The 27,122-nt window shown below is 49.1% G+C and overlaps 4 protein-coding genes and 1 non-coding gene across 5 annotated transcripts; 1 reads left to right on the plus strand and 4 right to left on the minus strand.

Moving 5' to 3' along the window:
- Positions 1–11,326: 11,326 nt before the first annotated feature.
- LOC120656978 (RNA exonuclease 4-like) lies at positions 11,327–13,499 on the plus strand. The gene is made up of 7 exons (XM_039935221.1): positions 11,327–11,361; positions 11,601–11,752; positions 11,843–11,973; positions 12,120–12,289; positions 12,488–12,697; positions 12,846–12,926; positions 13,017–13,499. Exons 1-7 carry the CDS (start codon positions 11,327–11,329, stop codon positions 13,243–13,245), a joined length of 1,008 nt encoding a protein of 335 aa, XP_039791155.1. The 3' UTR covers positions 13,246–13,499.
- A 24-nt stretch (positions 13,500–13,523) lies between these two features.
- LOC120656980 lies at positions 13,524–15,644 on the minus strand. The gene is made up of 2 exons (XM_039935222.1): positions 14,857–15,644; positions 13,524–14,070 (listed from the first exon to the last, which is right to left on the minus strand). The coding sequence occupies exons 1-2, from the start codon at positions 15,461–15,463 to the stop codon at positions 13,685–13,687; spliced, it is 993 nt and encodes a 330-aa protein (XP_039791156.1). The 5' UTR covers positions 15,464–15,644; the 3' UTR covers positions 13,524–13,684.
- A 1,437-nt stretch (positions 15,645–17,081) lies between these two features.
- On the minus strand, positions 17,082–20,676 carry LOC120656981 (histidinol-phosphate aminotransferase, chloroplastic-like). Its single transcript, XM_039935223.1, has 9 exons — positions 20,300–20,676; positions 19,955–20,038; positions 19,637–19,791; positions 19,444–19,541; positions 19,236–19,344; positions 18,987–19,144; positions 18,141–18,283; positions 17,906–18,046; positions 17,082–17,633 (listed from the first exon to the last, which is right to left on the minus strand). The coding sequence occupies exons 1-9, from the start codon at positions 20,528–20,530 to the stop codon at positions 17,499–17,501; spliced, it is 1,254 nt and encodes a 417-aa protein (XP_039791157.1). The 5' UTR covers positions 20,531–20,676; the 3' UTR covers positions 17,082–17,498.
- A 1,723-nt stretch (positions 20,677–22,399) lies between these two features.
- Positions 22,400–26,191, minus strand: LOC120656982 (ATP synthase subunit O, mitochondrial-like). Its single transcript, XM_039935224.1, has 6 exons — positions 25,950–26,191; positions 25,706–25,759; positions 24,965–25,208; positions 24,472–24,584; positions 22,900–22,986; positions 22,400–22,815 (listed from the first exon to the last, which is right to left on the minus strand). Exons 1-6 carry the CDS (start codon positions 26,031–26,033, stop codon positions 22,696–22,698), a joined length of 702 nt encoding a protein of 233 aa, XP_039791158.1. The 5' UTR covers positions 26,034–26,191; the 3' UTR covers positions 22,400–22,695.
- LOC120657861 lies at positions 23,127–23,253 on the minus strand. The gene has a single exon (XR_005668395.1). It is a non-coding gene; the product is annotated as a small nucleolar RNA snoR86 (small nucleolar RNA).
- Positions 26,192–27,122: the final 931 nt, after the last annotated feature.

A 27,122-nucleotide genomic window follows, 5' to 3' on the forward strand; every position in this document is an offset into this window, starting at 1 on the left:
TGTCATGCATCATCCTAGCTAGTTTGTCGTTAATTCACGTTATTTTCTGCCACCACTATGACTGATTTTTTCTTGATAAATATACTTTGAATATTTTCATTTGTTTGGGTCGTCACCAATTATTTGATATAGACTTGTTCCCTACCCATTTATTTGACACTCGAGTAACTTTTATTTGCTTTGAACTCTCCTAGCTATAAACAAAATCATAGAAATGTAATATGGCCTAGACAAATTTCTCACAAAAATCCTCTAAAATCGCTTCAAACTCTCCAGGAAAAAAATATGGACAAGGTATGCAAGGTTGCACCATACATGTTCATGTATGATCCGTAATGGCGTAACATACAATTATTCATATACTGTTTTCTCTTATTAGTATTCTTTTATGAAATTCTCTTATTTGTTTCGCCTTGCAAAACAATTTGTTCAAGTTCAAATCTAATATGCATATAGAAGTTTGCATGTCGTACCCATTCATATTTCTGTCAAATCTTTCTTGTATACTTTTGAATGTGCATCTTATCGACTGGGGCATCAGAGCACCTCATCCCGCATCATGGAGCACTGGATATGCCTTGAACCACTGTTTTCCTCTTTTTTTTTGTCACCATTCTCCGAGAAAAGATCTACTTTGGCACTATTGGCAACAAGTTTGAGAAGCGAACTCGTGAGGATGAAGAGAAGTTGAAGGTACGTCGTCAGAAATATTTGGCTATAGCCATCTTATTGTAAGTTTGTAACTGGAGGCAAATAAGAAATTGTCTAAGAACTCATGTTTAGCTGAAGTTTTTACACACCAAGCAACAGCTCCGACAGGCGCATGTGGAGACAAATAGAAGATGATACCCATCATTAAGATCCCAAAGTTCCTTAATCATCGAAAAGCAAGAGCATCATGGAACTGCTAAACTCCCACAGCTGCAATGCAAGAAGCCTGCCGACAGACATGAGATGAGTGACAGGAAGGAAAGGTGACGCTGACGCATTTGATCGAGCAAAAGCAGAGGCAGCAGCGATCGATGGGCCCTATACCTACTTATCATTGCAATTGCAAAGCAGCAAGCGCGAGGACTAGGAGGAGCAGGCCTGGGGGACGGAGGCAGAAGAATGTGGCCCTGTTCGGATGCCGTGAAAAGGGCTGGCTGGGCTGGAATCGGCTGGTATTCTCTATTCAATCTGGTATTCCCTATTCAATCTGGATAGGGCGCTGGTTGGCTGGTGTCAGCATCATCCAGTGATGCGGGAAGGAAGCTAGGCTGAAGAGCTGCCAGCCGCGTTCAGCTGTTCGGCTGCCGACCGGCTGGACCAGCGCTTCCAGCCCAGCCAGAGCTTATTAGCTCATCCGAACGGGCTGATAGATCCTGATGCACCGGTCGTGGTCGTCACCGTGCCGCTCGAGCTTGATCGGCTAGATGCCGGGCGTGCAGGGAATCCGCCGTCGTCGCCGTCGCCCCGGCCGGGTTCCTTTGACTAGCATCTGATAAATAATTACCCATGCTCATGCTTACTTTTTCCATGCCTAGTAGTAGTAGCACTAGTTTGTACTCAGTCAAGCCTGCCATTTACTCTTGGGCGGCAAAGGACTGTTGTGCATAGTAGCCGCTGCAAGTTGCAGCATGGTAGCAGTAGATGACTGTACATATAATAGTTATGGCTGCATTATACTGTAGAGCCATGCCTTATAAATTCTCACTTTGACCGGTGTATCTATAAAGAGGAGAGCAGCTGCAGCTCAGAGTCTTAAGCATCTCCACTTCGTGTGCTCTTCATGAGTCTTTCTTCTTCTTATTTTCTTCCTCCACCTGCAAACAAGAGGGTGTTGTGTGTGTGTGTAAGGGAGTGCCAACAAGTGGTATCAGAAGCTTGAGTGTTCGAGCTTGGTGGCCATGGCTTCTCTGGATCGTGAGCATGGGCGCGGGCGTTCTCAGGAGCGTGGCCGTGGGCGCCAGACGACGTACGTCATGAAGAAGACGGTGCGGGACGTCGGCGGTGCGCAGTACCCCATGCTCAGTCGCATGAACTACGTCGAGTGGGTGGTGTTGATGAAGGTGATGCTCAAGGCGAGGCGCCTGTGGGCGGCGGTGACCGTGGGCACCGCTGACGAAGAAGACGACCAGTCGGCCATGGAGGCCATCCCAAGACCGTGCCGGCAGAGTACGTCATCCCGCTCGGCGCCAAGGACTCCGCCAAGGAGGCGTGGGAAAGCCTAGAGACGATGCAGCTGGGCGGCGACCGCGTGCGCAAGGCGAAGGCGTAGCAGCTCAGGCGGGAGTACGAGGCGATCGCGTTCCGCGATGGAGAGACCATCGAGGACTTTGCGCTGCGGCTCACCTCACTGGTAAGCCAGCTAGCACAGGTTGGCGTAGACATCGGAGAGGAGGAAGCATTGGCCAAGTACCTGCGGGTCGTGCCGCCCCGGTTCGCGTAGATTGCGCTCTCAATCGAGACGCTGCTTGACATGAGCACGCTCTCAATCGAGGACGTCACCGGGCGGGCTCAAGGCAGTCGAGGACCGCGCGGAGGCCCCCGCCCGCACGACTGCCGGCGGCCAGCTACTGCTCACGGAGGAGCAGTGGGCAGCACGCCTGCATGAGAGGAAACAGGGGGGCTCCTCTGTTTCGCGCAGCGGCGGCAAAGGCGGCGCGGCAAGCCACGGCGGAAGGTGGAGGGTGCCGGCAAGGACGACAGAGATCGTGCCGCCGACAAGGATCGTTGCCGCAATTGCGGCAATGATCGGGCACTGGGCCCGCGACTGCAAGGAGCCGCGGCGCCAGGAGCGGGCGCACCTCGCCCAGGATGATGTGGAAAAGCCTGCGCTGCTCATGGCGCAGGTCTGTGCCATCAACATCGAGGCAGAGGACCACGACGGGTGCAACGAGCTCGACGAGCCGCGCACGCGGGTCAACCTCGGGCGAGCAGAGGAGGAGGCAGAGGAGCTGTGGTACCTCGACACCGGCGCGAGCAACCACATGACCAGGAACCGCGCGGCCTTCTCCGAGCTCGACACCGGAGTCGTCGGCACCGTGAAGTTCGGGGACAACTCTGGCGTCGACATCCAGGGGCGCGGCACGGTCGTGTTCCAGTGCAAGAATGGCGAGCAAAAGGCGCTGGCGGATGTGTACTACATCCCCAAGCTCCGGAGCAACATCGTCAGCATTGGACAGCTCGACGAGCGAGGCTGCCAGGTGCTGATCGACGGCGGCGTGCTTCGGATCAGGGATCGTGAGCGGAAGCTGCTCGCCAAGGTCGAGCGCGGTAGGAATCGCCTCTACACCTTGGCGCTGTGCATTGCGCGCCCGGTGTACTTGGCGGTAAGGTGCGACGATGCGGCGTGGCGCTGGCATGCGCGCTTCGGCCATTTGAGCTTCGATGCTCTGGCCAAGATGGCGCGGCAAGGCATGGTGCGAGGGCTGCCACTGATCGAGCATGCCGGCGAGCTGTGCGACAGCTGCCTTGCCGGGAAGCAGAGGAGGCTGCCGTTCCCCAAGAAGGCGAGCTACCGCGCTGGCGATACCCTTGAGATCGTCCACGGCGACCTTTGCTGTAACACCCATATGTTAATCCTCGGTAATTAAGTTAACCATGGTCATTAGTTCAACTCACATGACAAATCACTAAACCCAAAAATTTTCCTGTCAGTTTGGGCCGGACCGGTCTGACCGGTCGGAGCTACCAGTCTGACCGGTTGAACTGGGTTTCAACCGTTTTTGGGCCCCACATCATTTAAATCACTCTTTCTCTCTCCCAACAACTCACTCATCCTCACCACCCCGTGCTCAGCTCGCCCCTTCCGAGCTCTCCCTCCCGCCAAGCCCCAAATCCGCCAATCCACTTGATTCCAAGTCCAAGGAAGGATCAAATCAGCGTGGTGGGTCACTCTCTTCACGATTTCCTCTCTGGGGTGGCCGGGATTCAAGTTCTTATGCACAAAGGAGCTCACTCAAGGTATATACACTTGTGTCGGCCGATCTCTTTTCCTAGGGAGTTCTAGGTGATTTCCTCTGGTCAAAAGCATTCACATGTACCCTGAACTAGTTCCTAGAAAGGGTTTGGAGTTGGTGGGCGATTTTCGCCGCGCCAAGGAATCCTAAGTTTTGGTCTGGATAGGACCGGTCTGACCAGTCGGAGGGACCGGTCTGACCGGTAGGGGTCCGGATAGTCCGGCCATGTGTTCGGATACTCCGGGTTTGTGGTAGTCTGGACATTCCGGGTTTAGGTCCGGATTCTCCGGACTTGGGAGTCCGGATACTCCGAGAATACGTCCGGATACTACAGATTTTTGGTATCGAGACGCGCACAGGCCAGACCGGTCTGACCGGTTTGGTATACCGGTCTGACCGGTGCTAGCAGAGCTGAGAGGGTTGAATTGGGGTTAGTTGGTGCAAATGGTTAGAAATTAATGTGGTTAATGGTTACTTGTACTTTTTATAAATCATGCATGCCTTTCTCATGTCATATGTATATGCATACATGTAGCAGCCGCCGCGGAGGAGGTGATATACGAGGTGGTTGCGGAGCCACAGGAGCCGCAGGGGCAAGCCCCGCAGCAGGAGGATCGTGGGGAGTTGGTCCAATGCCCAGCTCACCCCAGTTCTGAGCAGCAGACTCAAGGCAAGCCCCGGTGCACATCTTATTATTTCAACTTATAACATCTTTATATGTCTCTATTACTTGTGCATTAGGTTTAGAAATTGTTTGAAAATCCTAGTTGCATGATCCCTAGGTTTTTCCCTGAGTTATACTAGAATGCATTGGACGATAGGAGTGCTATGCTTAATGGTTCTCGGTAGAAAAGACGAGTGATCTCTTGTCACTCACGAGATATACGGTGTTTAGAAGTCGAGTAATTTCCGGTTACTCGCGAGATATAAGATATATTTATATTCCAGTACATGTGTTATTAAATTTGATACGGAAATTGAGACCGGATGGGGAAATGATGAGGATGTTTAGGGATGGCAGCAGGGCAGGGTTTCTAGGTGCCTTAGCCTCGTCTGTGTCGATTAAGGACCGGTCATTGTCGGCAGTGCTGATCGGGGATTGAACTGTACTAACCGCATGCCGGGAGTAGGAGGTAGTCGAAACCGGTAAGCCTAGTACTGCATCGCTTCGAAAGTACAGAATTGCATCACCACCCCTTAGGGCGAGTCGAGTAGTCACGGAGAAACGGGATGCATATGTTTACTTTTGGTGGTCTCACGTTGAGCTCGGCTGACTATATGAAGGTGGGGTGGTTCTGTAGTTTGAGGCGGGGAGGGGAAGGGTTGGTGTGTGTGGTCCGATGGGGCATACGCGTGCCGTGTTGGTTAGGTCTACCTTGCAAGGTTAAATCGAATCGATTCGCCGTGTGTCGCGGTTATGAGGGCCTTGATCTCTTTGCTGCATCATAGCAAAATGTTAGAATGTGAGCTATCTGTATATAGTGTTGAACATATTGAATTATTTTGATTGCACCACCATGTTTGTTATAGTTGGTTCGTGCAAATATTAGATTAGAGTTAATTTATATATAGAATTTGGGGCTAAAATAATGAAAGTAAGGAATTATTTTAGTTGCTTTTCTGTAAAATAACCACCAGTCAAAAGCCTTGCATGTCTAGGTATGTGGGCTAAGTTATACCCACGGGTCGGGTAAGTCTTGCTGAGTATTAGTTGCTCAGGGTTTGTTGCCACCATATTTTATTTCAGGGCACCCAGACGTCGATTTCTGCCTCTGCAGCGTCAAATTTATCCGCAGAGATACAGATGGGTGGGAAGTGGTGGATAGAGACCCTTAGATTAGGGATTTGGCGGGTTGCACACTTGAGGGCAGGGTGTGCAGCCCTCAGTTTTGTTTCGACCGGTCTGACCGGTGATTGCTTAGGCCAGGTAGCACCGGTCTGACCGGTGAGATGTACCGGTCTGACTGGTGGTGTTAGAACTGAACCAGTGAAGTAATGTAGTTGTATGTTTTTTTTTCTATTTGAGCTCGGCTACGCTATATAAAATTTATAAATTATGTAATTTATGTAAATTACGTGAGCTTATGTTTTGAACTAAATTTGTAAAACTCTCGTTATCGGTTGTCATCCTTGTATATTTTCAAGTATTTTGGCATGCTTGTACCATTTGCACCCACCTTCGCGTGGGACTTCTGGTGTTGTTTCGATCAGGCCGTGGGTTGAGAAAGGATTGCCAAATTAAACCATTAAGCTAATGCGCCCGATGTGTTCAAATGACGGCCAGTACGCTTAATTTAGAGTTTAATTTGGCGATTCCGTCACATCTGCGGGCCAATCACGCCGGCAACGCACGGCGGACGATACTATTTCCTGCTCCTGGTGGACGACTATAGCCGCTACATATGGCTGCACCTACTGTCGAGCAAGGACGAGGCGCCAGCGGTGATCAAGGAGTTCCAGGCGCAGGTGGAGACGGAGATGGGGAAGAAGCTACGCGTGCTACGGACGGATCGCGGCGGCGAGTTCACCTCGGTCGAGTTCGGCCTCTATTGCGAGGGACAGGGCGTTGAACGCCACCTCACGGCGCCGTACTCGCCGCAGCAGAATGGCTAGGAGCATGTTGAAGGCCAAGAAGATACCGGCGGCGTTCTGGGGCGAGGCGGTGAGCATGGCGGTGTTCATCCTGAACTGCACGCCCACCAAGAGCCTGAAGGGCACGACGCCATTCGAGGCTTGGCATGGGAGGAAGCCGGACGTGTCCTTCCTCAGGACATTCGGCTGTGTCGGGCACGTGAAGAAGACGAAGCCCAACCTCGCCAAGCTAGAAGACAGGAGCACTCCCATGGTGTTCCTAGGGTACGAGCGCGGGAGCAAGGCTTATCGGCTCTACGACCCGGCCAGCAGCAAGGTGGTCGTGTCCCACGACGTCGTCTTCGACGAGGCGGCGTGCTGGGGCTGGGAGTCCGGCGATGGGGAAGCGACGCCAGGCGGCCTGAGCAGCTCTTTCACCGTCGAGTACATGGTGTACTCCGGTGTGGGGGAGCTGGCTCATGACGAAGGAGAAGCAACACCCTCGAGCGAGTCGCAGGGGACACCCTCGAGTGCGACACAGGGGGCACCCTCGAGCGAGTCACAGGGGACACCATCGAGAGCGGCACAGGGGGCACCCTCGAGCGAGGCGCAGGGGGCACCCTCGAGAGCGGCACAGGGGGCACTCTCGAGCGAGTCGCAGGGGACACCCTCGAGTGCGACACAGGGGGCACTCTCGAGTGAGGCGCAGGGGGCACCCTCGAGAGTGGCACAGGTGACACCCTCGAGCGAGGCGTAGGTGACACCCTCGAGAGCGGGGCAGGGGACTCCGATCTCCGCCGCAACAAGCACCGTTTCGTCGATTCGCTTTGTCACGCCTCCGCCGAGCGCCTCCCCAAACATCGACGCCGATTACTCCGGCGAGCCACTCCGATTCCGTCAGGTGGATGACATCGTTGGCATGGGGAGTCCACCCGGGCAGGCGGCCCATGTGCTGGACGACCTCGAGCTGCATCTGGGCAGCGCAGAGGAGCCACCAAACTTTGCCGCAGCAGAATAGGAGGCACGCTGGCGGGCGGCAATGCTAGAGGAGATGGCGGCGGTGGAGGAGAACCGCACGTGGGAGCTGGTGGATCCGCCGGCTGGTTGCCGGCCAATTGGGCTCAAGTGGGTGTTCAAGGTGAAGCAGAACGAGCGCGGCGAGGTGGTGTGGCACAAGGCGCGGCTCGTTGCCATGGGATTCGTGTAGCGCGAGGGCATCGACTTCGAGGAAGTCTTTGCGCCGGTGGCGCGCATGGAGTCCGTGCGCTTGCTGTTGGCGCTGGCGGCGGTGAGGTGCTGGAAGGTCCATCACCTAGACGTGAAATCGGCATTCCTCAACGGAAAGCTCGCCGAGGAGGTGTACGTGCAGCAGGCGCCGGGATTTGTCATCACTGGCGAGGAGCACAGGGTGCTCCGCCTGCGCAAGGCCCTGTATGGGCTGCGTCAGGCACCGCACGCATGGAACATCAAGCTCGACGCCAGCCTCGCGTCGCTCGGCTTCACTAAGTGTGCCACCGAGCACGCCCTCTACACACGGCGGTCGAAGGGAGGCGTGGTGATCGTCGGCGTGGACGTCAACGACCTCATCGTCACCGGAGCTGAGTAGCGGGACATCGACGCGTTCAAGGAGAAGATGAAGTCGATGTTCCGCATGTTAGACCTCGGTCTGCTCACCTACTACCTCGGCATTGAGGTGGAGCAGACTGGGAATGCCATCACGCTCCGCCAAAGCGCCTACGCGAGGAAGCTGCTGGAGCGGAGCGGATTGGGCGAGTGCAGGGCGTGCCAGACGCCCATGGAGGAGAAGGAGAAGCTGTCAAAGGACAGCACTGCCCCTTTGGTGGACGCCACGAGCTACCGGAGCATCGTCGGCGCACTGCGTTACCTCACGCACACGCAACAGGACACTGGGTTCGCCGTGGGGTACGTGAGCTGGTTCATGGCGGAGCCGCGGGAGGATCACCTCGCCGCGGTCAAGCATCTGCTCCGCTATGTGGCAGGGACACGCGACTACGGGCTCGTCTACCCAAGGAGGAGCAGAGGAGAGCTGGAGCTGATTGGGTTCAGCGACAGCGACATGGCGGGCGACGTTGATGGACGAAGGAGCACGACTGGTGTGCTCTTCTTCTTTGGAGCGTGCCCGATCTCCTGGCAATCGATGAAACAGAATGTCGTTGCGCTGAGCACTTGCGAGGCAAAGTACATTGCGGCGGTGACGGCATGTTGCCAGGGAGTTTGGCTGGGGCGGCTGCTGGCAGAGCTCACCGGAGAAGAAGCTTGGGCACCCGTCCTGATGGTGGACAACCAGTCTGCCATCGCCTTAGCAAAGAACCCCGTCCACTACGACCGGAGCAAGCACATCGACACCAAGTATCACTTCATCTGTGATTGCGTCGATGGTGGACAGATCAGGCTCGAGTATGTCGAGACAGCTCGACAGCTCGAGGACATCTTCACCAAATCACTTGGGCGCATTCGACTCACAGAGTTGAGGACCAAGATTGGAGTTGAGGAGATCAAGCAAGAGCAGCGTAATTAGGGGAAGAATTGATAGATAATTACCTATGCTCATGCTTGCTTTTTCCATGCCTAGTAGTAGTAGCACTAGCTTGTACTCAGTCAAGCCTGCCATTTACTCTTGGACGGCAAAAGACTGTTGTGCATAGTAGCCGCTGCAAGTTGCAGCATAGTAGCAGTAGATGTCTGTACATATAATAGTCATGGCTGCATTGTACTGTAGAGCCATGCCTTGTAAATTCTCACTTTGACCAGTGTGTCTGTAAATAGGAGAGCAGCTGCAGCTCAGAATTTTAAGCAGTTCCACTTCATGTGCTCTTTCTGAGTCCTTTTTCTTCCTCTCATTTTCTTCCTCCGCCTGCAAACCAAGAGAGTGTAGAGAGTGTTGTGTGTGTGAGGGAGTGCCAACAGCTTCCGGCCTCCGGCGCCGCTACTGGCCGGCTCGCCTGTGCCGCTCCGCCGCTGGACGAGAGATGGAGCGCCATATCTTCTTAGCCATCCCGGGCGGGGGGGAGATGCGGTGGTCGCCGTCGGCCACCGGCCTTTCCACGGCCGTCTTTTTGACCGGGAATCTCCTCCTTTCTCGCCCATGATCGTCCCGGCTGAGAATGACGAAGCGAACCCTCTAGCCCCGTCGGCAGGAGAATGCCCGTCCATGTTGCCCCCTTGCTTTCTCGCATGCACGTACGGCTCCTCCTCTTTGCATCTCCCGTCTTCTCCGGCGGTCCGACCAGCCGGCCGGATATGCACGAACGGCCGCCGCTTTAATTCCGAGTTCGTGGTGAACCTGCGCGCGGCTCCGATCCCGTGGTGGTCAAGGGAAGTAGCTAGCTAGTGGCCAACAAGGTGCTGGGACTGCTAGCTAGCAAGAAGCTCCAGCCTCCATGGACGCAGGATCTCAGCGAGCGTTGCTTGCAAGCAGACCTAACGGCCTGACGTTTACCGTTGCCGGCAAGTTGAACTGCATGCGCAGCAATAAGGATGAAGAATACGGTAAATTCGAACTTTGAGAGGACCGGCCGGCAGACACTGTAATCTTGACCTAGAAAGAACGCGATCACGACGTGAAATGATCAAATCTGATAGTGTTCTTCATCACGTCAGAGCTGTGAGCATACGATGGGCCAAAGATGGCGTCAGGTCTGTACTGTTGGACGAGCAAACGTGTACGTAGCTCTCGGTAGGCACGGCATTATTTGTGAACTTTGAACTGATTCGGAGAGAAAAAAAATCCGCAGTAGTTCATAGTTCTCCAGCCTTTGTTTTAGAAGAAGGCACGAGCACTGCCACCCGAGTAAGATAGAGGAAGAGCTTTGTGAATCCCTTGATTATGAGCAGAAGTTTGGACAGGATTTCAGCAACTACGTACTGAAGCTGGCTAATGACAAAGTGGTAATTCCAGAGGTGTTTGGATCTTTTGTACAGCTCTCTTTTGTTCCCAAAGGCCGTGTTCCTGACCCATTGATTCACAATAGAAAACGAAGACGGAAAAAAAAAATCTAGACCGTGTTTGGTTGAGGTGGAAAAAAAATTCGCGAAAACTTTTTGCATCTTTGACCAAACATTTAGAGTAGTAAACGAAGTCTAATTACAAAACCACCTCCACACACCCCGTGTAAATCGCGAGACGAATCTAATGAGGCTTTTGACCGCGTGATTAGAATATGATTACTATAGCATCACTGTAGCAAATCATCAATTAATTACCGTCATTAGATTCATCTCAAAAAGTTACATCCGTCCCTGAAAAGATTTTGCAAATAGACTTTATTTAGTACTCCATGCGGACGTTCGTCTTTTTGTGTAAACTTGACGCGACAGTTTACCAAACACGGCCCTACTTAACAAGAAGAGCCAGTACTCTTCTTTGATAACTGCCTATGACTATCGATAGTGCAGCGTGTCAAACTCCATTCTGCTTACTAATGAATGCCGGCAATAATGTTCAGGTAAAAATTAATGGGAAAAAATATTTTGATAGTGCAAATAATGCTGCTGCTCACTAGGTAGTGAACAGGTGTATTTTCTCTCAAACCATCGTCAAGGCCTGAAAGCGACAAGGTACCATAGTACTAGCTAGGTACTTAGCACGCTCAGAAAAGGGAGATCTAGGCACTTAGCTTAGGATAACTGCAACTTTTATTTTCCAGATTGCCAAGGCTGCGGGTCTTCCCTCGTGAAGGTTCTATCTCTCTAGGCAGCCTATAAATAGCCTCCCGGCACGGCCTATCCTGGCCAGCCTCGAGCTCGATCTCTACTCAGGAACCCTTGACCCAAGTGTAGGAATCTGAGTCATGGACAGCAGGAGGGAGTCCTCGGAGACCTTGAGGTAAGATGATAAGATATGCTATTCTTTCAGTTTTCAGCATTGATATCAAGCTATACCACACCTCTCAAGCTAAGGCACCTCAATTACCAATCCTTGTCCATTTCTTGCAACCATGAAACAAGTCAGATTACAGTCGATCCTGCATTATATTTGATCCTACGTCGTCCTGTAACCAGGAAGGCTATAGGTTAATCTATGCATCAAAATGAAGCATATGCATGTATGTCCTCCATGGTCAGGAACAAATGCGCGGCCTGCTACAGGCAGTACAACAGGATGGAGCACCTGGTGGAGCACATGAAGGTGAACTACCACTCGGTGCACGAGCCCAGGTGCGGCGTCTGCGGCAAGCACTGCCGCTCCTTCGAGTCACTCAGGGAGCATCTCATCGGTATGCAAAAATGAATTTGCCAAGAGGAAAATATAGCAGCTTACTGCTGAACGAGTGTGGTTTCTGACTCTTCTTGTTCTCGATCTTCAGGGCCTTTGCCGAAGGTGGAGTGCGCGCGGGTCTTCAGCGTTCGCGGCTGCAGCATCTGCCTCAACATCTTTGACAGCAACGCCGCCGTCAGATATCACCGTGCTGCCTGCCAATACACCCGTGCTGCTCCGGTAATGGTTTATTGATTTCTACTCTATTCATTCATGTATACAGTATATTCAGTCCATTTCAGAACTCGGATGCATAGACTTCCCTTTGTTCTGACTTTGGTTGATACTAGATTCTAACATTTGTTTTCTTTTCCATGCGGTCCCAGATGCCCAGGGGCAGCATAACTGGCCGTGCGGTTGCTCTGGCTTGTAAAATGGTTGGAGGAGGGAGTGACGGCTCAGTGGACCTTTGTGCAATGGTGTGCCTCATTGGAGAAGACGAGAATATCATCTTCCAGACCTGTGTCAAGCCTACAGCTCCTGTTACCAACTACAGGTAACATTTCATTCCATCACTTCTCCAGACCAATTGTCTACCATGTCTAGATGACGGTAGAAGATAAATTAGCAGGCCAGCGAAACCAGAAAGAAAGCATTACCGATCATTCAATGAACACTATGCTTGAAACTAGATAGTAGAGATTTGGATGGACTGCTTTCTGAAAATGAGATGACCAATTACTTGTGTGTTCAGGTATGAAGTAACTGGGATAAGGCCAGAGTACTTGAGGGATGCAATGCCACTGAAGGTTGCACAAAGGAGGATCCAAGAGATCCTGTGCAATGGGGAGCCACTGTGGAAGTTACGCCCAAGGAATTATGGGAGGGCAAAGATTCTGGTTGGCCACGGCCTGGACCATGATCTTGAGCGCCTAGGGTTGGAGTACCCAGCATTCATGATCAGGTGAGGAGCACAAGATAGCTAAGTCATTGTTTTATAGTATTTCTTCTTTCTAACATATATAGATCTTGTTTACTGAGCTATGGTTCAGGAATCAGGAGTCAAAGTTTCCACGTCAGTTGTCTTTTGACACATTATTATACATGTGCAGGGACACTGCAAAATACCCGCCTCTGATGAAGACTAGCAAGCTGAGTAACTCCCTGAAATACCTTACACAAGCATATCTGGGGTATGTCACTAGCTAGGCTAATGTACACAATCAACCTACTCTTTAATATTTGTGTAATGCTAAATAGATTGTTTTTGCATCCTATTGTAGGTATGACATTCAAACAGGCATTCAGGACCCCTACGAGGATTGTGTGGCAGCAATGAGGCTGTACATCAGGATGCGATCACAAGCTCACCCGAGAGATTATAACTCTGGTTCAGGTGAGGTCCAGAACAACTACCCAGCCTGGAGGCAGAGAGAGCTGGAGAGGATGAGCCCAGAAGAACTCCTTGCACTTTCAGCATCAGACTACTATTGCTGGTGCCTGGATTACTAAATTGATTGGCTATAAAGCGAATAAGGCAGGCCAACATTGTTGGTCCATTCATATTCCGTCTATGACAATAATCTTTAGATGTACAAGTTGCTTGCGGCTTGACTATACTGGGGTTAATTATAACATATAAACAAGGGATTCTATATACATGTAATGCTTTCTTATAAATATTGGTGATTTAGAGATGTAAGAAGTGATATTATTATCTTAATGATATTATATGGCAAAAGGGGTTTTCCCCCATGCTTTATGAAGCCAGAAACATGAGAAAACCAGAATTACATCAACTATACGCCAATGGCAGATAAAAATGACATGTATCTTCATGTAACGAATGGACGATAGTACATTCTGTGCAGCATGTCAGACTATCTCAGTGCTATACAAGTATATCTACGTTAGCCTGCAGTAGACCATACCTGTGCAAATCGATGAAGATTTAAGTTTCTGAGCTGTTGAAGAAAAGTCTTACACTGGAGTCATTGAATTTCCGGAATTGCTTAGCTTCTGCTGGTGGATTCTTAGGTTTGGGCTCATCTGGTTTTGCCTGCTGGCCATTCTTCTTGTCCTTGGACTGGCTCCTATTTAGCTTGATGAACTCAAGACACTGTCGAATGATTGTCAGCACCGTGAAATGCGTCTCAAAGTCGTTCTTGATGACAGGTGGATGGCGGAGGTTGGGCCCATTGTTGCTCCAAGTGTAGTTCTCGATGAAGTAGACACAATCAGTTCGGGCCCTGAAAGAAACCTCCCGTAGAAGCTCTTCAGCCTGCCTAATTGATTTCATGGCCTTCTTAAAAGTCAATACAATGATCAAATTAAGCCCTGTTAATAGATGCTAGGGATAATTAGATTCAGCCTTGTGACAATATTTTACAATCATATACATCAAAGTGTCAAGTAAAGAAAATCGCATCAGTGAGAAATCTTTTTTTGAGGGGTATCAGTGAGAAATCTTCACTTTCTTTTCTGTGAAGGCAGATCAATTTTCTCTTGGAGTGAAAGAAATTAAAGAAACAAAAGGGCCAATGTTACTTGCAAGACTCGCTATAGGTTGTTGATGTTACGATTGTGTCCATAAGAAACAAAAAGATTTCAATATATGGCCGTGTTTGGTTTGGGATGAGCGAAATTTTTTTACACCTTTGACCACTAATTAGTAGTATTAAATAAAGTCTAATTATAAAATCACATGTAGAACCCTTGGGTAAATTCACGAGACGAATCTAGTGAGGCCTTTAACCGCATGATTAGAGTAAAGTTATTGTAGCAAATTATGAATTAATTAGGTTCATTAAATTCAGCTCGCAAAGTTGCATCCATATTCGAAAAGATTTTACAAATAGACTTTATTTAATACTCCATGCATATAAGATTTTTTTTTCATGTGTAACCAAACACGGCCATACTACAATCACTAAGCAAAAGGACACTTCAACATGAAAATTCAACAGCGTTCTCCCTAAATAAGAATTTTGCGATTACTAACAATCTCTACATGCTCCATGTATGGCTGTATGGGTTGGGCCTCTCTAGGAGACGGCTCAGTACAAATTGCGCGACACGCCAAAGCCCACGAGAAGTTCTAGAACCTTCTGGAAGCCGACTGACCTTTGTTCCTGACGGCAGCAGAAATCTCCGGGAGGCGCTTAATGGCGGCGTTCCGCTCCTTGGCGGGCGCGTCGCAGCGCAGCACGAGCACCACGCACTCCGGGTTCCCCCCGCTGATCGCGGCGTCGATGTCATCCCTCGTGAGCCTCACCGCCTCGGGGAGCGGCGGCGCGTCAAGCAGCTCCACCACGTCGCCTTCCCCCGCTCCTTCGCCGTCGGCCCCGGACACCACGGCCTTGACCCTCCGCCGCAGCCTGGGCCCGTCGGTCCCGCCGCCGGGCGGCGACGCCTCCGCGCGCAGCAGCAGCGGGCCGTCCTCGGCCGCCAGCGCGCGGCACGCCGTGTTCACCAGCGAGCTCTTGCCGTGGGCCCGGAACCCCGTGACCAGCACGGACGGCGGCGGCGGCGGCGAGGCGTCCTCCTTGGTGCTCCCGCCGTCGCCGTCCTCGTCGTCGGCGACGAGGGCCCCGAGTGCCTCGCGGATCTCCCTGCGGAGGGATGCCACGGCGTCCTCCCGGCGGAGGCGCGCCGCGACAATGAGCGCCAGCGCCCCGGCGGCCGCCGCCGCGGCGATCTTGAGGAGGAGCGGCAGCCGCGGCATGCGCATCCCCAAGGAGCTACTGCTGCCAGGGAGGGGGCTTTTTGCAATAACAGGGTTTCGCGGGGGCCTATAATCGATGGATCATGCATCGATACTGCCATCACTGTTGGTTCGAGAGCGCGAAAGCAATGGCTTTTGGGGAGATTTGGAAGAGCGTTCGCGAGAATAAAGTTTGCCTTTTGATGAAGCGCCATGCCGAACAAGGATGGAATATGGGCACAGGACAGGAAGGCCGCGTGTAGCGTTCTCGCCTCGCGAGTCGCGACGACACGAAAAGGATCGAATGCTTTTTTTTTTTGCCGTTTTAAGCTGCTAGTTAAGAGGACGGAAATAACAATTCTTTTTTTTAAGAAAAAGAGTGCTTGTATAATCAATCAAGGTTGCTAATTGAGCCAGCTCATGAGCTAGTGCATTGTACTCTCCTCTGACCTTCTTGAATTTCACCTCTGGGATTAGCTGAATGCAACCCTGAATCTCCTTTACCATGTGCATATCCGTGGTTGTCTTTGTTTAGATGTCAGACAAAATCTGGTTCAAGGGTCACCGGTTTTCTCACCCATTCTGCAGCAAGCTCAAACCTTCAAGAGATGCTAAAACTTCAACTTGTTTGCTTATTGATATTTGAAAAGGATTTGCCAGAAAGATAGGACAGGTCCTCTATGATCCCCAACAATGCCACTGGTACTTGCAGAGCCTGTTTGCATAAAAAATGCCCCATCAACATTTAATTTCATCCAGCCATGAGAAAAGGACCTTTCATCCTTCCTTCAGGACAGGGAGGACCATTTCATATTCTGGGCCACAATGTGAATGAAGATAGCAACTATAGTAATGTGCTCCCATTTGTTTGCAATGAGGAGTAGACTGTATAGGTTAGATAAATATTATGAGATCACGCGGCCGTGTTCAGATGCCAAAAAAAAGTTGGCAAAAAACATCACATCACGCATTTAGGCACAATGCATGAAGTACTAAATGATGTCTATTTTTTTGTACGGATGGATTGTAAATCGCAAGACGAATCTAATGAGCCTACTTAATCCATAATTTGCAACAGTAATGCAACAATAAGGGTTTAGGCTACAGTAAGTGATGCTATAGTAACCATTCACTAATTATGAATTAATCATGAATTAAGTAGACTCACTAGATTCGTCTTGCGATTTATAACCCATCCGTGCAAAAAAAATTGTAAATAAATTTTATTTAGTAGTCCGAAATAACAAGATTCCATTTCAAAATTTTTTTGCCAAATAAACTAAACACATACTCGTGCCGCACTCTGCTGCTTTGCTTCTCATTGCTTGTTGCTTTGATATACCAGAGGCCTGTTCGACAAGAAGAGGATTGCGATCATGGACGCCCAGGCGGTCGCCGACGCTTGCGCCACCACCACCAGGCACATCGCTGGTATGTGGTACTGTACGCTCTGCAGTGGTGAAGGTCTGAATGGCATACTGGAGATAGTTCAAGGGCCAGGGTTTTCCCCCGGCAGAACTACATCAAGGAAGGCCAGCTCGCCGGCCAGTACCAGTAAGCTGTCAAGATGCAGCTGCATGGTGGGAATCCTGCTGCTGCCACGGCACCATAAATAAACATGCAGCATTTACGCATTGTCGTCATGGAGCATATGAATAGAAACTTGTTGCATCTTTCAACAGTTTCCTTCATGTACCTTGTTTATGCTTGCAATGTCTAACAACCTTTTCTCAAAGGCAACAAAAACATGGCTGCATTGGCCTTTATTTACCTACAGAATTTTCAGTTCTCCATCAACCGCCAAACAAGCAGTCCAAACCCAGAAAATAACCACATGGAATTCAACTTTTACAGCCTTGCTCTGCACGATAACCTTGCTAAAACCATCGAATTTTTGACTTATTAAACAAAATGGTTGTTGAAAACCGATTGGCCCATGTTGGTTTGGGCTTAGATGTTGGAATGATGCAAATCTCCTCTTATAGACTGCATCTATAGCCTGATGCATACATATTGGTTAAGTACTTCAATGCTTCCATAACTGGTGAAGGTGTGCTAGTGCTCACAATTGAAGTGCATTCAGGCCTTTCATTAGTGCATCAGTGTGCTCAGGTTTCCCAACCGAAATACGAATATACCCCTTCAATTCCTTCTTGTCATAGTGGCGGATCATCACACCCATCTTTGCAAGGTCTTCCTGAAATTTTTGTTATTAATAGAAGCACATCAACAATATTGTACATTCCATACTGTTTCAATCATTTGTGCATTTCATAGAAAATGTGAACAGAGATATAAGATATTCTTTTCCAGACAACCAATTGTAGTCTGGAAAGAGAAACAGAGATGACTAATCTTCATTTTCCAATTTCGGACATTTTCTGACATCAAAATCACAATAGAAGTGACTATGATATCTCAATGGAACAGGATGGAAATGAGGAATGTGTAATAACAAGGAAAACGAACCTTTATTTTCTTTGCATCCTTTCCTGATGTGACCTCACAGAGAATGAAGTTAGAATGACTGGGAAACGGTTTCAAGAATGGTATTCCTTTTAGAAGATCAAAGAGCCTCTCCCTCTCTTGTAGCAGTAAATTTTTCACATTCTTCCATTGTATAATGTCCAACAGGAAGCACACTGAGTTAGACAAGGTTAAATTGTGAAAAAAAAATATTACAGTGACTTTGTAAAAGTAGTACCTCCAAATAGGTTGGATTCTGCAATGCGGCACATGCTGAAACTTCTGCTGCCACAGAAACATTATAAGGCTGCTTGGCCCGCCACAAATACTCAATAATGCTTAGAGGAAATGCTCCATAACCCACACGAAGACCAGCTAAACCTGCATTGTTAATAACTTGTAAGACATTCCTGAACCTCTCAGGTCACAATTGTGTAGCGAACGTGCCTTCCATATGTTTGTTAAGAGCAAATAACTTCAGTAAGTGAAGATCGGCATATAGCAGTAGCAGCTTATATGAGCTAACAAAGTTACAATCAATGATTGGATTATTAGTTTCCTTAGCAAAGTTCGGAAATCAATCAGGTGATTACAAGGCAGTGCCATGAGAGGGGGGGGGGGGAGCATCAACTTAGTAGTTAAGTTGTTGGTTCGTTCTGAACACGCACGCTGCAAGGTTTCAACACTCTAGTTGTCTTGGGGGCATGGACTATTTGGAAGGCCAGAAACGATGCTGTGTTTGAAAGGATTGCTCCCAGTGTTGGTAGAGCCCTCTTGCTTGCACGGGAAGAAGCTGAACCATGGATGCTCGCAGGTGCAAAAGGGCTAAGTGCAGTGGTCGCCGTCGTGCTCCCTGACTAGGAGTTGTTAGCGACAGCCTAGTAGTGTTGTTCTTTTTGGCATGAATGTAATGTCTGTTTAAAAACCCCCAATGGCTGGGGCAGTGGTTTGTGTTTTGGGTGCGTATTGTGTTTTGGGTGCGTAGTGGTGTGCGTATTCGGCTATTTTAGCCTTTCCTCTTCTTAATGCAATGATATGCAGCTCTCCTGCATATTTCGAGGAAAAAAGAACAAAAATCACAAACCTGCTCGTTTGCTAAATGTTCGTAGAACAATCAAATTATCATGCTTCTTAACCCATGCCATCCTTGACTGAAGGCTTGAAAATTCAATGTAAGCTTCATCCAGCACTACAAGTATTGGAAGATCAAGTATCTTTAAAAGATCCTCATCGTTGATTACACTGAACAAACAGAATCAAAGCAAGTCAGCAAAACATGGTAATGTGGACAACAACCAAATAGAATAGCTCCAGTTATGGATGACAGATATACCTGCCATCTGGATTGTTTGGAGATGTCAGAAATATGCATTTTGGCTTTTCCTGTTCAACCACTTCAACAATACGTTCAACGTCTAGAGAAAAATCCGGAAGCCTTGGAACTACATTAGAGATGCACAGTGTAGACAGAAACCACAATAAATCCCAGAATCATGTAAGGTTAAAAAAAAGTAAGAACCAAGAAGTAACTAGCTGCCCACCCTTGATAACAAGTGCACCATTTACTGAAGCATCAAACTCATACATTGTGAATGTTGGAGGGCAATCAACAATTTTGTCACCTGGTTCAAGTACACATCTGCATATGCACCATTCAGGAAATAGAGAGGAAGTCAGCTTTGAGATAAAGAACTATTCTTTAAAAAATGAGTTGTACATGAGCTGGATGCTAACCTCATAATTAAATCGATTAGTTCATCTGCACCGCATCCAGCAAGTATGTATTCTGATTCAAGTCCAGAATCTTCAGCAAGAGCAGCACGCAAGTGACGGCTTTCAGGATCAGGGTACACATAGGGGAACTTTAGATTACCTAATGCGGTAGCCACCTATTGAGGACAGGTCATGCTATAGTTACATACAGTGAAGAAAGGTTATTATTATAGTGAATGAATGAGCACAGCTCTGAATTATAGAATTTCAAGATTTTTAGCATTGTTTCATGTTCCCCAAGTCCAACTTCCGATTTGTTAAGAATGTAGCTCAACTCACCTCTGGGGGTGGACCATATGGATTCTCATTTGCATCGAGCTTGATTATGTCCTCTGGTCTACGCCCAAGCCGAGCAGATAGCACCTGATGAGAGCTCAAATTTTCAGCAAACGCAAAACTACTACCACAGTATAATATCATAGCAACATCAAAACTTCAAAAGTAAGCTTGGAAAATTAATACACAATCGCACTAAGTAATTTGCGCTGTGCATTCCGTTCTCAACGTAGGCCAGAGAATCTCGCCAGGGGCATTTACACGAGCACCTTGCGCGCATAGCAAAAGGCGCTTTTACCCAACACAGGGAGGAATCTAACGGAGTAACAGTGGGGCGCTCATGCATACCTCGAAGGGCAAGATGGGCTGGTACGGCGCGAGGGTCCTGAGGTGGCGCCGGATGAAGGAGTCACCGGACGGCCGCCGCCTCGCCTCGGACGCCGCCGGCTCCTCCACCGGAGCCGCCGACGACATGGGCCGGAAGGACGCCCTGCCGCCCGGGCGCCGCCTCTCGCCGGCGAAGTGGGAGGCGGCGGCCGGCGAAGGGTTCCGGATGCGGAACCGGGTGGCGCAATCCATCAACGAAACGAAGCGGCGCCGCCGAGCCGGGAGCTCTGGCCAGGGGGTGGTGTCGCAGAAGGCCAAGTGAGATGACAGGGCCCGCCGCCAGGTGCGCCTCACGTGAGAACCGAAGGAGACCCGCTTGGGCCCCCCGCCCACGGGTGGCCACGGCTTGGACGCGCTTCAGGATTCGTGCCGGTATGGATGGTGAGACCCGATCGACGGGTGACAACTGACAAGCCACGGTCGATGGTGTACGTATCGTGACGTGATCCAATCATCAGTGATGCAGTGACGCGTCATCACTTGTCAGTTGTGACAAGTCGGGACAGATCCTCAGCCGATTGACCGGCTGACCGCCACCAACAGCAGCAAGCCAGCAACGGCCATCCTGCTGCTTTACTGATATCATCCCAAATTTCTCGGGTGAAGTTTGATTTCTTTCTGAACATTCTTTTCGTTCTGCCGTGAACATACCTTGTTCCTGGTACGTTGACATGTACATTCTCCGAATGAGATCCTCGGCGAAAAGCCTCGTATTTACATCGTCGTGTGAATCTGGCCGTTTTGGCCTAGCTATTCGCGGACTCTCTCTAATCCGACAGGTAGCCTGAAGCTTCCACCTATGGCTATCTGATCGTCACCTCCAGCAGCCGGGCCCTCCTGCTCCGGCCGGCCCCAGAAGCTGCCGAACCAGAAGAGCCCTTCCTGCTCGATGATCGCCTCCCACACGGCGTCGTCGTCGTCGACGGGGAAGCACCGCTCTTTCCAGCCGTCGGCGCCGCCCTCTCCGACCCCGAACGCGGCCTGATCAAAACCGTCGTCCAGGTCGAGCAGCTCCTCCAGCTTCAGGCGCGCCGAGGCCGCGCATTCAGCTGCTCCCTTGGACGCCGACGCCGCCAGCGGCCTCCTCCTGTGCCATCTCCTCAGGATGATCCGCTTCGTCTTGACGACCACTTTCTTGGGCAGCCTGACGAAGAGGAACACGGTGACCTGCAGCACCAGGCACGGGCAGCAGCAGCACACCACCAGGCAGTCCATGGCCATCAGGCCCGTCTCCGCCGCGCACGACGCCATCGTGGAGGCAGAGCCAAAGGAGCAGCTAACGGCGACGACGAGGGAGGAAGATGAGGCGGTGAGGACATGGAGGAAGCAGCTGGGAGCTTAGCATGCCATAACTGCGTGGGTTGCTTGGAAGAGTGACCCAGAGGTTAAGGTTGCTTGAGCTGCCCTGAGCTGTGGCTTGGGGAATCGATTTTGTTTATTCTTCCAAGCCAACACACCCTGGCCCGGCACTTTAGGGGCTAGGCGTTCCTTTTTCTCAACCTTGCCTGCGCATCAAGACATGGAAGGAAGCAAAGGCACGCGTCAGGGCAAGCACACATGCACATTCCATGACTACGGCACATGTTTTAGCATGTTTTCTGCTGGAACACATAAACATCAGAAAACAGAAAGCAGTGCGGTTTGAGAACTGCTCCCAAGACTTGCCAACAGCCGCCAAAAGGAAATAATAACCAACACAATGATTGGAGGTGTGACAGGCATGAGTTGCGTGGATGATGGTGATTACTGCCGATTGCTCCCGTTCACAGCAAGAGTTGAGCCACAAGGCAGCGCAACATCTAATGAACGGACACTTTGTTTCCCTTTCTGAAATACAAACAAAAGGGAGCATAGTATCTTGCTGCAGGCAAAAAGTCTGTCTGGGATATAGTCATATAGCACATAAACAAGGCGTCCAAGCACACAGATCTGGCATGCTGTTATTTTAAAGATCAAAACTTACTATTCAGATAGTACATTCCGAGATACAGTCATGAGATAATCACATGAAGGCAAGAATAGTTTATTTTGGCATCGATAATCTTCACATGAGAAACTGAATATACAAAGAACAGTTCATTTCTTGAGGAAAAAATTCATATATTCCAATGACTTGGAGCTGAAAAACTTTTCATGGCATCCATCATGTTTTCGGTGCAAGCTTCTTCAAGTAACAAGAAATAAACATAAATTGTTCAGCAGGCCTCTAGCCCACAAGACAAAATAAAAACAGTGGCATTCTCTTGTTAGAGGAAACATTTTATTCAAAGGCCAGATAAAAGTTGCAGTTGCAGACATGAGGAAACCTTCCGCAGCACAGCCACTGCATTCTGATGATGTTTTTATCCAAAAGGAAGTTAGATTTCAAGGGGTTGCCTCAAGAACGCCTCCATTTGCTTTGCCCTAGTCTTGATCGACATATCAAACACCTTCTGCCCGAATTCAATCACAAGTCCTCCCATGATGCTGTAGTCAATCTGCAGAGAAAACACAATTAAGGAACATTCCTTCATATATTACTTTTGAGGCTACGCATGAAGCTCGTGGACCAAGTAAGTTACCTTCTGTTCAACCAAAATAGTTTTGTTCTTCCCAAGGATATCTTGCAATGTCTCCTTGAGTTCTTTCTCCTCCTTCTCGGGAAGTGGCTAACAGGAAAGAAACATGTATCAGCACTATGACACCTTGACCTATGGATGATCTGAGTTAAGCAAGATTCCTAAATTCTGTAATGATTTATCTCATTTTGCAAGGTTATCAAAATTTGCTGGGTGATTGTGTGATAAAAAATGTAGCAGCTTGTTCGAGGCCGTCACAAAATGGAGCAACTCTGAGCGGCACGGAGAACTGCAGTGTGTAGTTTGATTTCGCCAACCTTCAATGCAAAGATCACCACTTATCTGGCCCCTTTGCTCTGCAAATTGGTTTTCTTCAATGGATCAAAACCCAATGCACCAAAATATGTAGATATTCCACCTAAGTCATTTAAGACTAAGAAAGAAAACCAAAAAAACCACTAGCAAACGAAACAGCTAAAAGGAACAAGGTGCCAGTGTTATATTTGCTGGCTACAAATGCTGTGTTAAAATTACCAAGGTTTGCCTCTCCAATTGGTCAGAGTATGACTAAGCATGTCAACTCCAAAAAAAAATTATGCATGACAAACGCTGATATGGAGTACTCAAGACCAGGTGCAAGCTAGAGAGAAATTGAGGGGGGTGCGGCACTTCAGATCACATGGATGATATGGTGAAACTTTAGAAGTAATAGCTGGTTTTCAAAATTTTGTGGGTACGGCCGCACCCGGCAGCTACAACGTAGCTCCACCCCTGCTCAAGACCACTCAGATCTTTGCACTACAGCACTTCCTGCTGCCAGTCATGACTAGTATAGATTGCTTCTTTATTTTGCAACTTCAAAAGATATGAATGACAAAGTACCAGTCAATTTTTTCATATGTAATCTGGAGACACATACAATTTTCGTCCCAGAAAACCTTTTTGCCTCTATGGTTAATGTATAGCTATTTTCAGCTTGAAAGATAAAATATACCAAAATAAAAAAAACTTAAGAAGAACCCATAGAAATTCACATCAATGCTATCCATCACGATTCATTTTATATTGTCATGAAGTCAAGCAAAAGAAAGTTACATATGCATCACAAACATTTCTTTTAACATGTGAAGGGGACTGAGCTATTCGAAGTTTCGAACAGATACTGTAATCACAGTGGTCAAATCTGGAGACATAGTATATGAATGCCAGTCATGACTAGTATATGAATGACAAAATACCTGGCAATTTTTTCATATGTAATCTGGAGACACCGTACAATTTTTATCCCAAAAAAACTTTTTGCCTCTATGATTAATGTATAGCTATTTTCAGCTTGGAATATAAAATATACCAAATAAGAAAAGAAAAAAAACTTAAGAAGAACCCATAGAAATACACATCAATGCTATCCATCACGATTCATATTGTATTGTCATGAAGTCAAGCAAAAGAAAGCTACATATGCATCACAAACATTTCTTTTAACATGTGAAGGGGACTGAGCCATTTGAACAGGTACTATAATCACAGTGGCAAATTGGCAATAGGAAAAAAAGGTATGAAAAATCAACTTACAATAACTGTCCTGACAACAACCTTCACCTCCCCCTTATGTGCCATGGTCAAATCAACAAATCTCTCAGCAATCCGCTCAATATATTTCAGCCTGCCATTGTCCGCCAAGACAGCTTCATAAACCAACACAAAGTTAGACACTGACAAGATACATAGTATGGAACGAACAATATGCAGTTATCAATCGTACCATATACTGAAATTCAAAACAGCTCCTTGAGAAAAGTACATCGATTAACAGGTTTGGTAACAAGCATATAACCTATAAGCTGCTTCAATAAATAAAATACTGCACGTGACAAATTATCATACAGATCAAAGCTACCAAAGTACCAAAAGTATTTCCTCCGTGTTAATATGGAAAAGACTATTGGAACCAATAACACGAGAAAATGGTTCAGTACGTGCTGTGACATACAAGGGTAATCAAGTCATTACAAGGAAATATAGCTAACTCAACTAGGCATACAAAATGAGTGGGCAGTGAGCATACCCAAGAAATTCTTTGTGACATCTGAAAACCCAGCTTCAGCGAATATTTCAGTTATAGCCTTCACTCTGGTTTCTTTTGGAACTGACAGGTCCTTTATGAATTGAGAAAACAGCGGGCTGTTCTTGGATGCCTCTACAACAGTTTTAATCTCAGATTCAACTTTGTCCAATGCGTTTGCTTTGGCTGCTGTAAGGAACAGCGCACTAGCATAGTTGCCTGTGCCACCATACAGAGCTTCTGGAACCTAAAGACAGTCAGAGAAACAATTTAGACATGCATGGACAAATGATGGACATGCAACAAAGAATTATATTAAAAGGAGAAACTTTAACGTAGCAACCTGCATTTTCCTACACAGATATTTAAAGGAAAACCGAGAAATGTAAATTAAAAAAAAACACTGAATGTCAACTTGTCCTGGAGTTTTTACCGAACAACACAGTTTACAGCTTGAAGAAACTGTCTCTCCAAAGAAGTAAATAAGTAACTCGCATTCAATAGTTGTATGAAATAAATAAGTGATTGCATAGTTACAACTAAAAAATCAAATGGCATCCAACCCTAGTACTGCATTAGGTTTAATGACAGTAGGCAGGATATATACTAGAGAAATAGTTGCATAACCCCGTAATGCCAATGATACATTGACAAGAGTTGCCTATCCCCACTCACACATAAGAAACAACATACGTATCCCATTTCAAAAATGCGTTAGCACCACAGGGGATACAATACTAGTACCTTGACCTGCTTCCCGGTGGGCTTGGCCACCTGCGACGAGAAGCCCCTCGAACCCTGCATCAGAACGAACACGTCAGCCCCCAAAAATGAACCTAAATATCACAAGGATGACTCAGAAACCCCCCTGCAAAACAACCTAAAACATCACGAGGCAGGGCAGTCCTAGATCGGATACAGGACGCGGAAGGCCAAACGAAATCGAGATAAATGGATCTGTTTCCACCACGGAGAGAGGGGCAGGGACCTGGGCAACGGCGGCAGATTCGGAGGCCGCGAGTTGAGCGCGGATGAGGGGGAGGCCGGATCTGAGGTGCCGCGCCGCCGCCATCCCTGTTCGCTGGCTTGTTCCGCGGCGGTGGAGAGCGAAACCCTTGGGTGCGGGGGTGGGAGGAGATCGGGACGAGGAGGCTGGTGCGGTGGTCTCGAGGACGAGGAGGAAAAAGAGGAAGCGGAGGCGATGCCGAGAGCACAGGGCACAACCACGATTCTCGGGAGCGGCCCAGAGTGCACAAATTCTTGACCACTTCGGCTCATGGGCTGTAATTTTGCCACGTGGGCCTTGATAATCGCCTCGGCTCATGGGCTGTACTTTACCCACGTGGGCCTCGATGGACAGACATTTGGGCCTCTTTCGACTCCACCAGATAATGCAAGCTCGGCCGCGCGAGCCCGCGGCCGGCGCGAGCTCCGTCCCAAGGGCGAGCTCAGTCGCATGCCAGCCGCCTGCGCGAGCTCCGCGCCCTCCGGTGCCCCGCCTCCCTCTCGGCCCTCCCCTCCGGTGATCCGATGGCGTGCTTGGTCGCGCGCCAGCCACTAGCGCGAGCTCCGCCCCTCCAGTGCCCCTCCATCCTCTCGGCCCTCCCCTTCGGCGACCCAATGGCGAGCTCGGCCGCGCGCGAGCTGCTGGCGCGAGCTCCGCCCCAAGGGCGAGCTCGGCCGCGCATCGCCGCCGGCGCGAGTTCTCGGCGTGCTCGGCCGCGCGCGTCGCTGGCGCAGGACGTGCTCCGATAGTGCGACCGCGGTCCGGTGAGCCCCTCCCCTGCATCGTGCTCTCCAGGCACAGCAAGAATTGGAGAGCAAGAAGGTCTAATCCGTGTATGTGTATGATATCGGGGACCTACTTGTAAGTGGGAAGGACTTCTCCAAAAGCCACATTAGCTCAACCAAACGGGCTTCCAAGCATCCTAAAGCAGCTTTGTTAAAATTACTTTTTCAAAAATCATAGTCCACAACAACTTTATCAAAAGTCACAATCCAACCAAACACACCCTACGTGCGTTATTTGGGCTTACGCGCGTGACTCCGAGCTGATCTTGTAGTAAGCGGTCCCCAGGATTCCATATTTGGAGCATAAAACCGGATTCCATATTTGGAGCATAAAACCGGCCCAACAAACCTACGTACAAGTATGGTTCAG

Source organism: Panicum virgatum, chromosome 1N (assembly GCF_016808335.1).
Source record: "Panicum virgatum strain AP13 chromosome 1N, P.virgatum_v5, whole genome shotgun sequence".
Taxonomy (NCBI): domain Eukaryota; kingdom Viridiplantae; phylum Streptophyta; class Magnoliopsida; order Poales; family Poaceae; genus Panicum; species Panicum virgatum.